Below are 14,393 nucleotides of genomic sequence, written 5' to 3'. Positions count from 1 at the left end.
TTGAGGTAATAGGTATGGAAATAGCTGTACTTAATAAAGAGGCTGGTCACTATATATCTAAGAAGAGAAAGAGGGATAGAGTGACATCATATCAGCACTGAGTTGAATGAACACTTGAGACACAGCTCTATCATGTGGCTACCAAGTGATACTGCAAACAAAGATGTTTGATAATGTTAGCCCACATTAAATACTTGCATGAAAAGAGTACCTTAATTCTAATGTAAGTATATGTAAGTTTTATAAATGTAAAAGATTTCATCTCTTTAAGCTGTAAAGGCCACTGGATCACTTTACAATACTATACGTTAAGTTAGAAAAGCAAAAATATGGTGACCAACTTAAATAAAATAAACCAACTAACTAAAATAAACATGTGCCTGACTAAAACAAGATACAATAAAATCAATCAAAATGAAGTAAATGTAATGAAAAATGAATGAGGCAATGAAGTAAAATGGGGATACTTTTGAATAAAAGTGTTACTATTTTACTAATAAAAATGTAATAAAACCATTTTTAATGAGGTCAAATCTTTGTTGCCTGTTATTAATACCTTACAAACTGTTGTAACATAACAGTTTCTTATTTCAACCAATATTCCTTTCTCAAAGAAATGCAAATAGAGGCTCACTGTTTGTTTTTTCCTTTTCTTAAAGTTTGATTCTGTCTATGTTGTTCATCAGGAAAATGACAGGGCCAAAGAAGCGAGAGTTCACATTTAATCTGTCAATAAACATGCTTTCCAATACACAAGGCAATGTGTGCTGGATTCCTCTACTGTCTGCCATTGGTCATCTTTTCATTTTTACTTCCATATATCAGAATCAGAATCAGAATACTTTATTGATCCCTAGGGGAAATTATTTTTCGTTACAGTGCTCCATTATAAACAAACATTAACAAAGACAGACAATACACTAACTAAGAATAGCACAATATATACAGGCATATATATACATAAAAATCACTTATTAATAAATAGCTGAAAAAGAACATGTGCAAGAAGGGTGTAGCTGTTGCAGTAAACAGTGTGTTAAGTGGATGAGTTGTACAGGGAGATGGCCAAAGGCAGGAATGATTTCCTGTGTCATTCAGTGGTGCTTTTCGGTAATCTCAGTCTTTCACTGAACGTGCTCCTGTGACTGACCAGCATGTCATGGAGTGGGTGGGAGGTGTTATCCAACATTGTCTTTATCTTGGACAACATCCACCTCTCCGACACCACCTTGAGGGAGTCCAGCTCCATCCCCACAACATTACTGGGCTTACGAATCAGTTTATCGAGTCTGTTGGCATCTGCGACCCTCAGCCTGCTCCCCCAGCATGCAACAGCATAGAGGATCGCACTGGCCACAACAGACTCATAGAAAATCCTGAGCATTTTCTGGCAGATGTTAAAGGACCTCAGTCGCCTCAAAAAATAGAGACGACTCTGGCCCTTTCTGTAAAGTGCTGTAGTGTTTGTAGCCCAGTCCAGTTTATTGTCAGTGTGTACTCCAAGGTATTTATAGTCCTCCACAATGTCAACACTGACCCCCTGGATTGAAACAGGGGGTCAAGTGTTTCCTGGTCTTCCTGAAGTCCACTATCAATTCCTTGGTCTTTGCCACATTGAGCTGCACATTCAAGGTATGCACCAAAGGCAACGTGAAAAAGTATGTCATACTCTGATAGCAAGCAGGACTCGAATGCAGACACATTATGAAGTGAATGAATGAGTTTATTTACAGTGACTTGCTGAAACTATTTACAGTGTCTTTCGGAAAAAGGTAACACGCGCAGACTCTATGTACAATATCCAAACAGATGGTCTGATAGAATCTTACCTGTCTTCAGACTTGATAGCTAAACTAACCTTTCTCTCTAACTTTCATCCACAAATCCTCTTCAGGGAAGCAAGCACACACGGTTAACCATGTTGTCCAGCAATAAAATTATTTACAGTGTGGCAGTAAAGGGTGACTTTCACTTCTGACCCATCTGTAATAAACTATCTGTTCGGGTCATGGATTTGACACCTTAGGGTTGTGAAAGTGGGGTAAGATGCTCCTGGTGAGCATAAGATTTCTGATTACAACTTAGAATCTCAGTCGTAAATACCATTCAAAATGTTTTTTGGAAGTATAGTTAATGTATAATTTGACTTCTAAAGTACACACAACAAGACTGATAAGAAGTTGAGATATTTTACTACATTCCATAAAAACAAAACACACCACCAAGGCAACGAAGGAGTGGGAAATTTATGATTTCCCACTGTGTCTTTCTGTTGTGTCTTTAGAGTCTTTGTTTTTTGAGTCATTCTTTGGGAATCACTCTCTGTTGTGGTACTGGGGAGATAAGGGTAAGGTGTGAGAGACTAGAGCATTACACAAGCAGTATGTTTTGGCTCCATCTGCAAATCTAAGAAATAAGCCTTGAATTAGCTGCATATAGCAACCATTTGTAGATTAGTAGTAATTATTAGTAGTAATTACTCTTGTATAGATTTTTGGCTTGTTTTAAATTTGTGTAACTCATTTATCTGTGTATTTTTCTAATATATCTCTGATCACACTCTCTCTTGCTGACTGTTGTGCTGCTGTGACATGTGAATTTGCCAATGCGCAGTTAATAAAGTCTGTCTATGACAAAAATAAATAAATAAATAAATCCCCTGTCAATCAGTAACTTTACTTAAAGCTATTATGTCAATGTTTGAACATATTTCATCAAATCTTTACTTCCTATTTGGAGCTGCTTGAAACCTTTAAATGGTGCCCAGTTAGAAGCTATGCCACTTGTTAACTTGCATCTAACCTGAGGACAAAGTTTTCTGAAAAATCTTTCCAGAGACTTTTTTCCCCTTTTTTCTTGCCATAACCAAAAATGCGAAACTAATCTGCACTTCTTTTCCACGTCGGGCCAAAGGTTGGAGGCTCAGCAAAATACTGTACACTTCCTGTAATAATAAAGAAGGCCTTCATTTTTATTCCAGATTTTTATCCTTGGCTGACCACTGGCGTTTTTTAGGTTCTTGTTAAAGTTACTCCACTTCACAGTTGATCCACATCCACATCATCTTGTTTTTAGAAGCCTGCACTGTCATGACTCCTTTCACCAGGAAGTGGGAACCTCGAGAGAAAAATAAAATTATAATAGCTTTCTAGCTCTTTTTTCAGAGAGGTGAGAGCTCCAGCCTTTGAGGAAATGATCCTGAATAAGCATCAAATGTCATCAGTGTTATATCATTATTATAAATTGATATGACTGGAAAGAACTCATTCTTGCACAACAGTTTCTTTAAAATTACAGCTCATTACTGGTAGTTACAGCACTGAACTATTTCTTGGGCTACAAGCTGATAGTTTTCAAAAGCGAAGGGAGTAAATAAATAAAATTCTGTAAAAGTTTTAAGTAAAGTGGGGACACTTTTGAAAGAAATTGCACCACTATTTATCAATTATAAAATAACTTAAAACAGACATCTAATCTATATTTTGTAAAAATATATTTTTAAAAGTGTATACATTTTTCTTGGTATGCAGTCTTTCAAAGTTGTTTTAAGCAACACAGTATGATTTTCTGCTTTTTTGTTTTAGCATGCCTGAATCTGCAAGTATAATGTTTTCCCCTCACCCCCAACTACTCGCAGCAGATGGCTGTCCCTCCCTGACACTTGCTCTCGTGGAGGTTCCTTCCTGTAAAAAGAGGGAGTCGTATGATTGTTGGGGTTCTCTGTTTTCTTCGTATTACTGTAGGGTCTTTACCTTAGAACAGGGGTAGGGAACTCCAGGCCTCGATAGCCGGTGTCCTGCAGGTTTTAGATGTGTCCTTGATCGACACAGCTGATTTAAATGGCTAAATTAGCTACTCAACATGTCTTGAAGTTCTCCAGAGGCCTGGTAATGAACTAATCATTTGATTCAGGTGTGGTGACCCTGGGTGAGATCTAAAACCTGCAGGACACCTGCTCTCGAGGACTAATGTTCCCTACCCCTGCCTTAGAATGTAAAACACCTTGAGCCAACTGATGTGATTGTCACAATATAAATAAAATTTAAATGAAGAAGAAATAAAAAGAAGTGTGGGCGTGCAACTATCAAAATTATCTGGAAATTAAATGTTGTCCTTTGAGATTTTAGTGTAAGACTGAGAATGAGGTTGAAGATTTAAACAGTTTTAGTTCCATTACACACCCAAAGAGCACTCTCCTGCCTGGTAACTTGAAAACAATAAATAAAATGGTGGATTTGAAAACAAACTGGCAGAAGCATTCAAAAAAAGGAAATCCTTCTTTTCATTTACAGCAGTAGCCAGAGTTCATATTATGGTCAACAGCTACATTCACCCTGGTGAAAAATGAGGCAGACCATCAGGTCCAAGCTGATTTTCCTGGGTAAGGAGGTTTTGGAGGAAAAAATCCTCCATTTCATCCAGCTGTCCTGCTCCAGATGTTCCAGTGACCCACTGAGGCACACATCATGTCAGAAACATCCAGAGGACTGAAGCTCATCACAGGGATCAAGCAGGACTCACAATCTTCACCAGCAGCTCCCTATGAGGGAAATCTTCTTCAGACCTCCACTGTAGACCCGTCCGAGAAGATAGACAAACCCAGCACTTCATGAATAGTCTGATAGTGACCTGTGCTTTGTGTAATGTTAGAAGTACTCACATCATCCTCGGATAATGCACAGAGGCTCTGGACTTTAACAGTGATGTTATATAGTTGTATAGTGTTAAATATTTAAAATATAAATTATCTTCTTGGGTACTCTGAAGTGATTGACTCCGAATTACCTTATGAATAACACATGCTATCGGCAAATCACAGTGTGAAAGAATTACAGATTAAAGTTTTTACTTTAACACCTAACAGAGACATATGTACATATGGTATTATCAACAGTGATCTAATCAGCAGCCTCATTGTACAAAATATATTAATGCTTCATATTATATCTTTCAAAAATGTAAGCTGTACAGAATACTTCCATGAAACTTTGTAAACAATACCCCATTAAGAGTAGTTCTGACTGCTTTTGTACCTGAGTACTTAAAACAAAGTCAGTAAAAATATATGAATAAATATATTTTTGTTTTGTGGACACTAGCTGTGTTGTCAACAAACTGAGATGTTAGCTATGAATTGGAACTGATATTACAGGCAGTCTGTGAGCGAAGAATACAGTGAGAAAGTTTTTTGTAATTCATGTCTCACTAAAAAAAAATTTGCCATAATGACGTCCACACTTTTAAAAAAAAATGGTGTTACCATCCTTACAGATGTTGAGAAAGAAACATGCAGCTATTTGCACATATTTAATAAACAGCTCTGCCCAGGAGCTAAAGAGTCCAGTTTATTGCTCTTACAGTATAATACTTAAGTAAAATAATGATGGCATTACTATGTGGCTGAGCAAGCCCAATGACTTCTCTTTGTCTCATATATAAACTGTTTCAGCTGCAGGTTTGAACAGTCTTCAGTTCATTACAGTCAGAGCAGCAGAGCTAATGTCTGAACTATAGCACTGGCTTTAATGAACAGGATTTCTTAAGTCAGGGTAAATTCATTCATGTGCATGGATTAACTAATAAACACAGCTTTCCCTGACATTTTAGCAAGCTAGCTAAGGACATTAATTACTGATTATTTTACAAACACACATTCACCTCGCTGAAAAGGCGAAGCAGGGTTAGACCAGTTTAATGGAGCACACCTCACGCTGTTGGTTTGAAGCATTTTTGGAGTAAGTAAACACTCGACCTCCTCTAAGCGTTCCTGCTTTATCTGCGATTCCTGAACAGAGATATCCAAGTTTTTCTGTGACTGCAATCAAAGCTGTCATGTTGATGTAGCACCCCAATTTAAGAGCATAAAGTTAGAAATCAGAGTCAAACTTATGAGAAAGGAGATGCCTTGAACACAAATCAGCATGATGAGAACTACTAATAATAGCTGAAAGTATCTTTGGGGGAAAAAGGACTTTTTTGTTTTCGTTTGACCTCAGTCTTTTACTGCAGCCAGGCACCCAGGGGGGATAGAGACATTTTGGTTTCAGATTTGGGGAGCTGCTAGGTCATCCATGTTATAGCTCTGCCAAGTAGTATTAATGCTCTTGACCCCTGTAGTGGTTGTAATGCTCTTTCTCACTCTAGTGGTGACAACTGTACTACTGTTCTACTACTGTCTGTTTAAGTAAGTTAGAAGTTAGCTTGGTAGTTTTCATCTAAAGATGATATACCATGTTCTGACTGAGGGATTTCTTAAAAACTAAAACCTATCATTTTGGACATAAATGAAGTCAGAAAACTAAACAGTGTAACTGAAGTTAAGCTAACTGACATATGGTGTGGTATCTAGTGGCTACTGTTACAAAATCAGTTTTACCCTGGTTCTTTTTTATTCCTCAGGTATCCAGAGACGGCACCGGACTCAGTAGTCATTTCACAAAACCTTTATTCATCTTTATTCATCTTCATTTAAGCATGCATCTTCTAGAAGGGAAGATGTGCAAGGCCGGTGTCCCTCTGCAAAATCTTCACTTCTTTGTTTGTTACAGTCAGCTTTATAGAAGCGACCCCATCATAAAAGCCCCATGGTGTGCTGCAAACTCTGTGTCTGTGTGTGTATGCACGAGCACGCGAGTGCCTGTGTGTGCGTGTACCCATATGACTATGTGAGTGCACGTGAGTGAGTGTATGCGCGTAGGTGTGGGTGCGTCGTGACAGTCAAAGCACTGTGTGTGTGTCTCTATGTATGTGACTTCCTGCTGGTCATAAAAGTAATCTCCTCACCCAAGCTACACCAAATTCCTCTACACAACATAGAAAACAGAGTTAACATATTACAAACACCGAGACCCCCACTCTGCATTCACTGGGCCATTGGCCTCTTGTTGTCTTACATTCACAGATAAGGTGTGGAGAGTCTCCTGCAAACCTACTTCTAAATTATGGCAATTATGAGTTTTTATTAAAGGTACAAGCATCAGCATCAGCAACCCCCAACTGTAGCTTCCTGTCTCCTTTTTATGACAGCATCCCCCAGTGTCCATAAATTCCTTTTCCCTCTAAACAATTACGCACACTCTCAGGCCTACAGCTAAACCAAACTGAAACACACAGACAAATCCTTTCCTATTCATCTGATCTAAACAAATTTAACACATTACATTCTAATAATTATTTTCTTGTACTCACACTACCCACAGAGCTATGGCAAGGATAATATAAACACATTAGCAGAGGGAAGATGGAAGATGAATGTTTACTTTTTTCCTTTAATAAAAGTCATTGTGAGCGTCCCCAGCGGGCAGAGACAAATGCAATCACATGCAGGGAAAATATGCTGAAAACAGACCAAACTTAAGTCAATAGAACATCCGAGAGAATTCGGCCACAACACAAGGTTAGTTATTAACATGCTGTTGTGTGGTTTGGACATCTTGCCATGAAAAATTCCTCTGTCTCATGTACCCATTCAAATTTTAATTAGGCTTACAGTAAATATTTGAATATAAACATTCAAATATTTTGTGTCTGGCAAAAGGTGAGCTAATGTGTTGTAGCTGTAGTAGTAGCGTTTAAAAAAGTGAGCCTACCTTCATGCTGCACTTAGTGCTAATAAAAAGCAAGAGATGCTCATAATGACCACTGATTTTTTAAGGAGCTTTTTTTTTAAAATAAAACAAAATACAATGCACTGCAACAACTCTCCAGTTTTTGCACATAAAAGAGGCTGGTGAATGTGATGGGGTGGGAGGGGTGCCTTGACGCCCCCTCCCTCTGGGAGAGGCCTTGACTACAGAGGAGGTACAATGGCCAGGAACTGGCCAGTGACTTCTGGATGTTCTGGTCAAACTCCAACTGTTTAGCAGGTGGGTGCAGCCTGGAATGTCTCAAGACAGACCAGGCTTTTTGTACCACACAGGCACTTCATACCTAATCTGATGGAGCTTGGTTTAACTGCGGAGAGCCTCAGTTGAGCAGTTTAATGATGTCACTGGTCCATATTAACCTCCTAAGACCCGAACTCTTTCATGACATGCATTTTTAATTTCTTTTTGCTATTTGGGCTGATTGGGACCTGATGAAAGCAAAAACAAAGAATGATCTTTTTACCTGATCTAGTTTCTGAGAAAAATGATGGCCACATATTAGGACATTCGTTTTAAATTTCAATAGACTACTATAAAGTCACAAGTAAGTAATGATGTGCAAAACTTTTTATTTTTTGTCTGAACACAGCAGCAATTTTCCTGAGTACAAAAAGAAAATTAGAAACAACAGTTGTTCTCCTTTGAGCAAAATGGCTCATTTGAAGTGCTGCTAACAGTTACAGGAAGACAGATGTCTGTAACAAAGTCCAAAAAGTAATAGAATTCTGAACATTGGATGTAGCAGGAAACCTAACACTTCAACACTGCTACTTCAAATTTTTTTCTCCATGTTTACACCTATGTGTGAAAGGCTGTGTAACAGTTGTGATCTGCCTGTAAGCAGAGTAACACCTTGCATGTAACACACTGTACTCGAGTTTTCCCTGAGCAGCCTTTTGCTCTGCAGCGTGCTGCATTTTTCAATTTTGCCACCTCTGGCAGATGTGCATTAGCCTTCCTGCGGAATGAGACATGGGGCACTGCCTTCACTGGACGCCTTTTCCCTTGGACTAACACGTCTGGGTCATCTTCCTGCGCTGAAAAGTCAGAGCTGTCATTGGCATACTGAGCCAAGGTCATGGCCACTCCCATGCGAAATTCAAGAAACTGCATGATGTCCTTCTTTGATGTGCCACGTACAGTAAGGTCTTTGCGGTACAGTAGCCAGCTGTTGGCTAAAGCCTGATCCATAAAGTGCATTAGCATCCGCAGTGTCCATTTCTTCGTACGGCCACTCATGCGATAGTAACTCATCATTCTATCGACAAGGTCAACTCCACCCATCTTGAAGTTGTATTCACGGACAATACTTGGTCGCGAGATGGTCACATATCGTTTTAGTTTTTTGTCCCATCTCTGGCAGGTGTCTTCTGGCTCGCTAGCATGAACAGCAGACATCATCAATACGGGTTTATTGTCATACCACTTCACCACACAAATCTTTCCATCCTCAGTGGTAACTTGTGCTGAGGTCCCTCTTCCTTTCTTTTTCATTGTTTTGTCATTTGGTAGCTTCTGTACTGCTGCAGCGACCTGATTCTTCATAACTGTACCAGTTACATACATCTGCTTCTTCATCATGCGTTCCACACCTTGGATGGACATGAAGAACCGATCACAGTAAACCTTTGTATTAGGATGCAGCGTTTGAGACAGATGATCTATGACCAAGCCTCCCAAACCCAGATCTCCTGGTTCTTCAACCTGCTCAAGGAGTGCAGGTGCCCCTTGATAAATTTCAAAGTCGAGCACAATTCCATCTGCTGTTGCGCAAACAAAGTTTTTTATGCCAACTGGGTTTGGCTTCATTGGCAGATATTGTCGATACGGACAAGCTCCTGTGAATGGAATCATCTGCTCATCAATGGAAACGCATTCTGGGCGAGCCTGAGATTTGCAGCCTTTCAGAATGCGGTTCAGAAAAGGTCTCACTTTCCAGAATTTATCACACTCTTTCAGATCCTCTGGAACATCATCGTCAATGAGCACTTTGAGTGATTGTCTGAGCCTGAAGAATCTGTCACGTGTGAACCTTTCGGTGATGGCAGGGAATCTCAAGGTTTTGGACCAGTACATCCTGATTGCAGGATACGGTACGCAAGACATCAAAATACAGGCACCAAAACAATGATAAATTTCATCAGTTGATGTGTTGAGTGGGTACCCACTTCTAGCCAGTGACGTAGCATTAGAGCAATCTGCAATCATTTTCATTAAATCTTTATCAATATACTGCTCGATGTAGTCCAGTGGGGTCCAGCCCCCTCTGTCCTCCACAGTTTCTTCCTCATGCTCAAACTGGGCTTGATTTGGTGTTAGCGGAGAAGCCTTCCATCTCCTCCCACGCCCTTTCTTGGACTGTTCTTGATGGCTTGGTCCTGGTGTTGTCTCTTCAGCGACATTGTCTGAGACATCAGCCTCCCCCTGCTGTGTCCAAGAGTGACGTCTGGTATTGCGTGATCTGGCAATGTCACGATCTGAACGACATCCTTCATATTCATCACGGAGACGTTTACGTCCCCTGATAAGCTGAGAGGGTTGTGGAATCTGATCCTCACACCCACTACTGTCCTCCTCACTGCTGCTTGGCTCCTGTCGTGGGGGTTGATATTCAGCATCCCCAACAGGATCATCAATGTCTGACAAATCTTCCACATCTGAGTTGTCTCCACCAATTAACCCCAGTAACTCCATTGCTCTTGTGAGAGAAAAATGCTCTGGAAAAAACATCATAAGAAAAATCAAATAAAAATCTATGGAGATTTTTTTTGTAAAACTTGGTATATCTGTGTGTACTGTAGTAAACTATTGTTTTCTACCTAAATCATCCAAAAATACTATTTCATTGTCACAATTTGCTAGCACATGTTGCTAACTCCCTCTATACACATTGTAAACAAAGCTAACAAAACTAAGTCCCTCAGTCCACATACGTGTACCACATGTTTAGCGGCATGGTAAATCATTACAGTTACTGACTTTTGTAAAATTTGAATTCCATAACAAACATTGAACACTTTTATACATTTCTGAACAAGAATGAGCCATGAAATGTGATTTAATTTTTTACCTGGTCGAAGTTTGGCTCGGGAGTTGCCATCTGAACTTCTGGGTGTGTTGTCAGCCATCTTGAATCGAACGTGGAATGAGAAATTCTCTTCTGCCACCACCAGGAGGTAGTATGTCCTCGTTAGTGGATATCAGAAAAAAAATATCAAAAAATTTTGTATTGTGGTCTAGACAACCCAAAATGTGATGTCCACATATGTAAACGCCAGGTCCTAGGAGGTTAAAAGAGCGATGTGTGACATTATCATCATTCCCATAGCAATGGACACCAAGTCCATGGATCTTAACTTTGAACCTTCTCTATTCATTCTCCAGCAGATTTCTTATTGCTACAGAAGCAACATATTTTTGGCCACAGCCATGCGTTGGTCGTGCTGTTTCCCAGTTTCTGACATAAGTGTGAAGCTTTATTTCTCTCTCTCTCTCTCTCTTCTTTCTTTGCTAATGGGAATAACACTGTACAGAGTACCATATCTTAGATTGTGACCAACATAATTTATAATAGTTTTCAACAGTTATTGAGAAAGAAACTTTGACCCGTGTTTTATATCCTCACCAGACAGCTTATTAGTTACATTTGTTCAACTGCTCTTTAATGGAAATATACGTTTATGAGATTTTGTCTTTGTGGTTTAATCATCTTATTAGTATCTCACAGAAAAGGAGGATGACAAAGATTAGGAGAGAATGAGGCTTTCTGTTTCCCACTTCAAATTTCAAGGCCATCCTCACAAGAAAAAAACCCAATCAGCTTTACCCTCGTTCTCTCTCACTCTCTCTATCTCTCACACACACACACACACACACACACACACACACACACACATACAGACACAGAGACATTTCTAACTTTTCCTTTTTGTTAGAAGTTGTGGAAGATGCAAAAGTGGGTTGCTAATTCTATCATCAAACATCTTAATGACTCCAATCCGGGTTTGCACCCTATGCAATTTGGATTTCGCATTCTTCATTCAACTGAAACGGCTGTCTGTGTTTTTGTTGAGAGAGTGAAATCTTACTTAGACAAGAGCAGTTATGTTGCGGCTGTTTTTCTTGATTTCAAGCGTGCGTTTGACACTGTGAATCATCTTAAGCTCTTGTCTAGACTGTCGACATTTTCAACTTTAGTAATCACACTGTTAAATGGATACAGTCTTATCTATCAGATAGAAAACAATGCGTGCAAATAAAGAATAGCAAGTCACCCCATCTTTACTGTACGCAAGGTGTCCCCCAGGGTTCAATTCTAGGCCCCCTGTTATTTTCACTTTATGTAAATGACTTGCCTAATGTGTGCAAAAATGTGGACACAATTATGTATGCTGATGATACAGTAATTTTTACACAAGCCAAAACTGCTGATGATGCAGCCCATCAGCTTTCACTGGCATTGCATGATTTACAAAAATGGCTGAATGACTCATGCCTGTGCCTTAATTTTAAAAAGACCATATCAATGTTTTTTAGTAAACCTAAAACAACCATGGCTGCAGTAAAAGTTTGCTTGGGTGCACAAGAATTAATTAATGTTGAAGAATTTAAGTATTTGGGAGTGCTACTAGACTCTAAATTATCCTTTAAAAAACATATTAAAAAAGTAGTGAAAACTGTAAATGTTAATATACAGAACTTTAAACATATCCGCACATCATTAACAGACACAGCAGCGATTACCTTCCTGCATTCTATGATACTGGCTCATATTGAATATTGTATTACAAGTTGGTCCTATACGAGCTCTGCTGCTATTGGGCCAATCGAAGTATGCTACAAAAGAGCATTGAAAATATTAGATAAAAAACCTTTTTCATATCATCATTGTCAAATTTTAGATAAATACAAGTTTTTAAATTTTACTAATTTCAAATTATTTAAATCTGCCTGTTGTGGAATTACAGGGATTATTTTACATAACCATCATCTTTATCATTGCATTAATTATCATTTCATCCAACCATTTTATTGAAGTTGTTGGCATTATGTTATAATTTGTATTACAGGGGTTATCATAATCAAATATTAACATGTTTATTACAGGTGCAGTTACAACCACTTTAAATCGTTGAGTTAAATCTATAATCTTAAAAGCTTATATGCTGAGTATATTGTTACAGTAAAATAGTAGCTGAGCAAAGGCCTGAATGTATTCAGCTTCTTGTTGCATTTGAGTTTGCCTAGCAACAGGTGACAGAAGGAGGACAAGTCCATGGGGACCTCAAAGGCCTGACCTCATCACCATATTTGGAAGAGGATGCCAGAAAGGGGAACTTCTGTGTCTGCATTTATCTCTTAGAATAGATCATTATCTGTAGAGGAGGCAAACAATGTTCTTAAGATGCAAATAATGTGGTTGTAAACGCAAGAGGGGGCGTTATAATACCCTGATGGTATAAAAGCAATCTGAAGTGTATTTTTGGGTGGGGATTTACAACTGATGGTTTCCAGTGTACGTCTCCCCACGCTGCGTGTATTCATTAAAATCAATTGTTTGACCGACCTCTTCTGGACCATCATTGTTTTACTCTCGTCCTCAATTTTGGACCCGTAACACTGTCTAATATACAAAGTTATACATGGTCTGGCGCCTCCATCAATGAGTGATTTTATTAAACAAAAGTCTAGCAGTGTTGCCGGGTCTCGACTGACTCGAGCCACTGTTAGAGGTGATTGTGAATTGACATTCAGGCGGACCACCTTTTCACAGAATGCTCTGTCATATCAGGGAGTGAGCTTCTGGAATAGTCTTCCACTGTCAGTGAGGGAAAGTACAAGTCTACCCATCTTTAAGAGTCACTTAAAAGGGCGACTGAGGGACACACAAACATGTGATCATGTTTAATAATCATGCTTTATATTGGACGGGAAAAAGAGTTAGTGTATTACAAAAAGGGAAACAACTGTTAGTGTAATGGGTGAGCGCAATATCACGACAGTCAGGGCATGTGCAATACTGGGGTTTGTGCAATATAATTGATGTGTTTCCGTTATTGTTATCTATACTGTCCTCTGTGTCCACTCTTGTTGTCATTTGTTTGTCCTAGTATAATGTGATGACTGTTTTTGTCCTTGTCACATGACCTGTAAATAGTGTCTCTGTATGTTTTTACTAACTTGTGTTTAACACCAACCTGCCAGAGGGTCTGCAGATGGAATCTGGCATATTTACATTTATTAAAATGTTCATTAATATGTATTGCCCCTCTTTCTAAAAATAAATAAATAAATAATAAATAAATAAATTGGAGAGGACTGTTTTGCTCACATATACACCTAAAATTCCAGGACAGCTGAGTGAGAACAACAAACATACATGCTCAGTTCCACACACAACACTAAACAGTACTGTTATTCCTAATTTTTCCTGATCAGATATGACCTGTTCTAATCCTCATTCAATGCAATAATTATAGTAAAGACTTTTAATCCCACTGTTTTGCTTTACATAATACAGTAAATGTTCAGAGAGACAAACATTATTAGAAAGAAAAGCGTCCGGACTGAAGCTTCTTTGGTTCTTGAATGGAAGAAGCTTCTTGGATGAGAGGTGAAACGTCTTCAGGCAACTTTAAAAAGTCCAGACGCTTTTCTTTCCAAGCTTCTTAGTCTACGATGACCTGGATGACTGAGAACCTTCACAGACACAAACATGTATTGTAATGAGGGCATAGTAACAGTTGA

At 38.9% G+C, this 14,393-nt stretch overlaps 1 protein-coding gene across 1 annotated transcript; it reads right to left on the bottom strand.

The window, feature by feature from the left end:
- Window positions 1-8,444: 8,444 nt before the first annotated feature.
- Window positions 8,445-10,340, bottom strand: LOC116312926 (piggyBac transposable element-derived protein 3). The gene has a single exon (XM_031730454.2). It carries the CDS (start codon window positions 10,338-10,340, stop codon window positions 8,445-8,447), a length of 1,896 nt encoding a protein of 631 aa, XP_031586314.2.
- Between the last annotated feature and the right edge of the window lie 4,053 nt (window positions 10,341-14,393).

The sequence above is a fragment of the Oreochromis aureus genome, linkage group 1 (assembly GCF_013358895.1).
Source record: "Oreochromis aureus strain Israel breed Guangdong linkage group 1, ZZ_aureus, whole genome shotgun sequence".
In the NCBI taxonomy this organism is placed as follows: Eukaryota; Metazoa; Chordata; class Actinopteri; order Cichliformes; family Cichlidae; genus Oreochromis; species Oreochromis aureus.
The sequence above is the reverse complement of the archived record's forward strand: the minus strand, read 5'-3'. Positions and strand labels throughout refer to the sequence as shown.

Excerpts from the sequence above, each read along its gene's own strand:
- LOC116312926 (XM_031730454.2), bottom strand. The coding sequence starts at position 10,340 with ATGGAGTTACTGGGGTTAATTGGTGGAGACAACTCAGATGTGGAAGAT.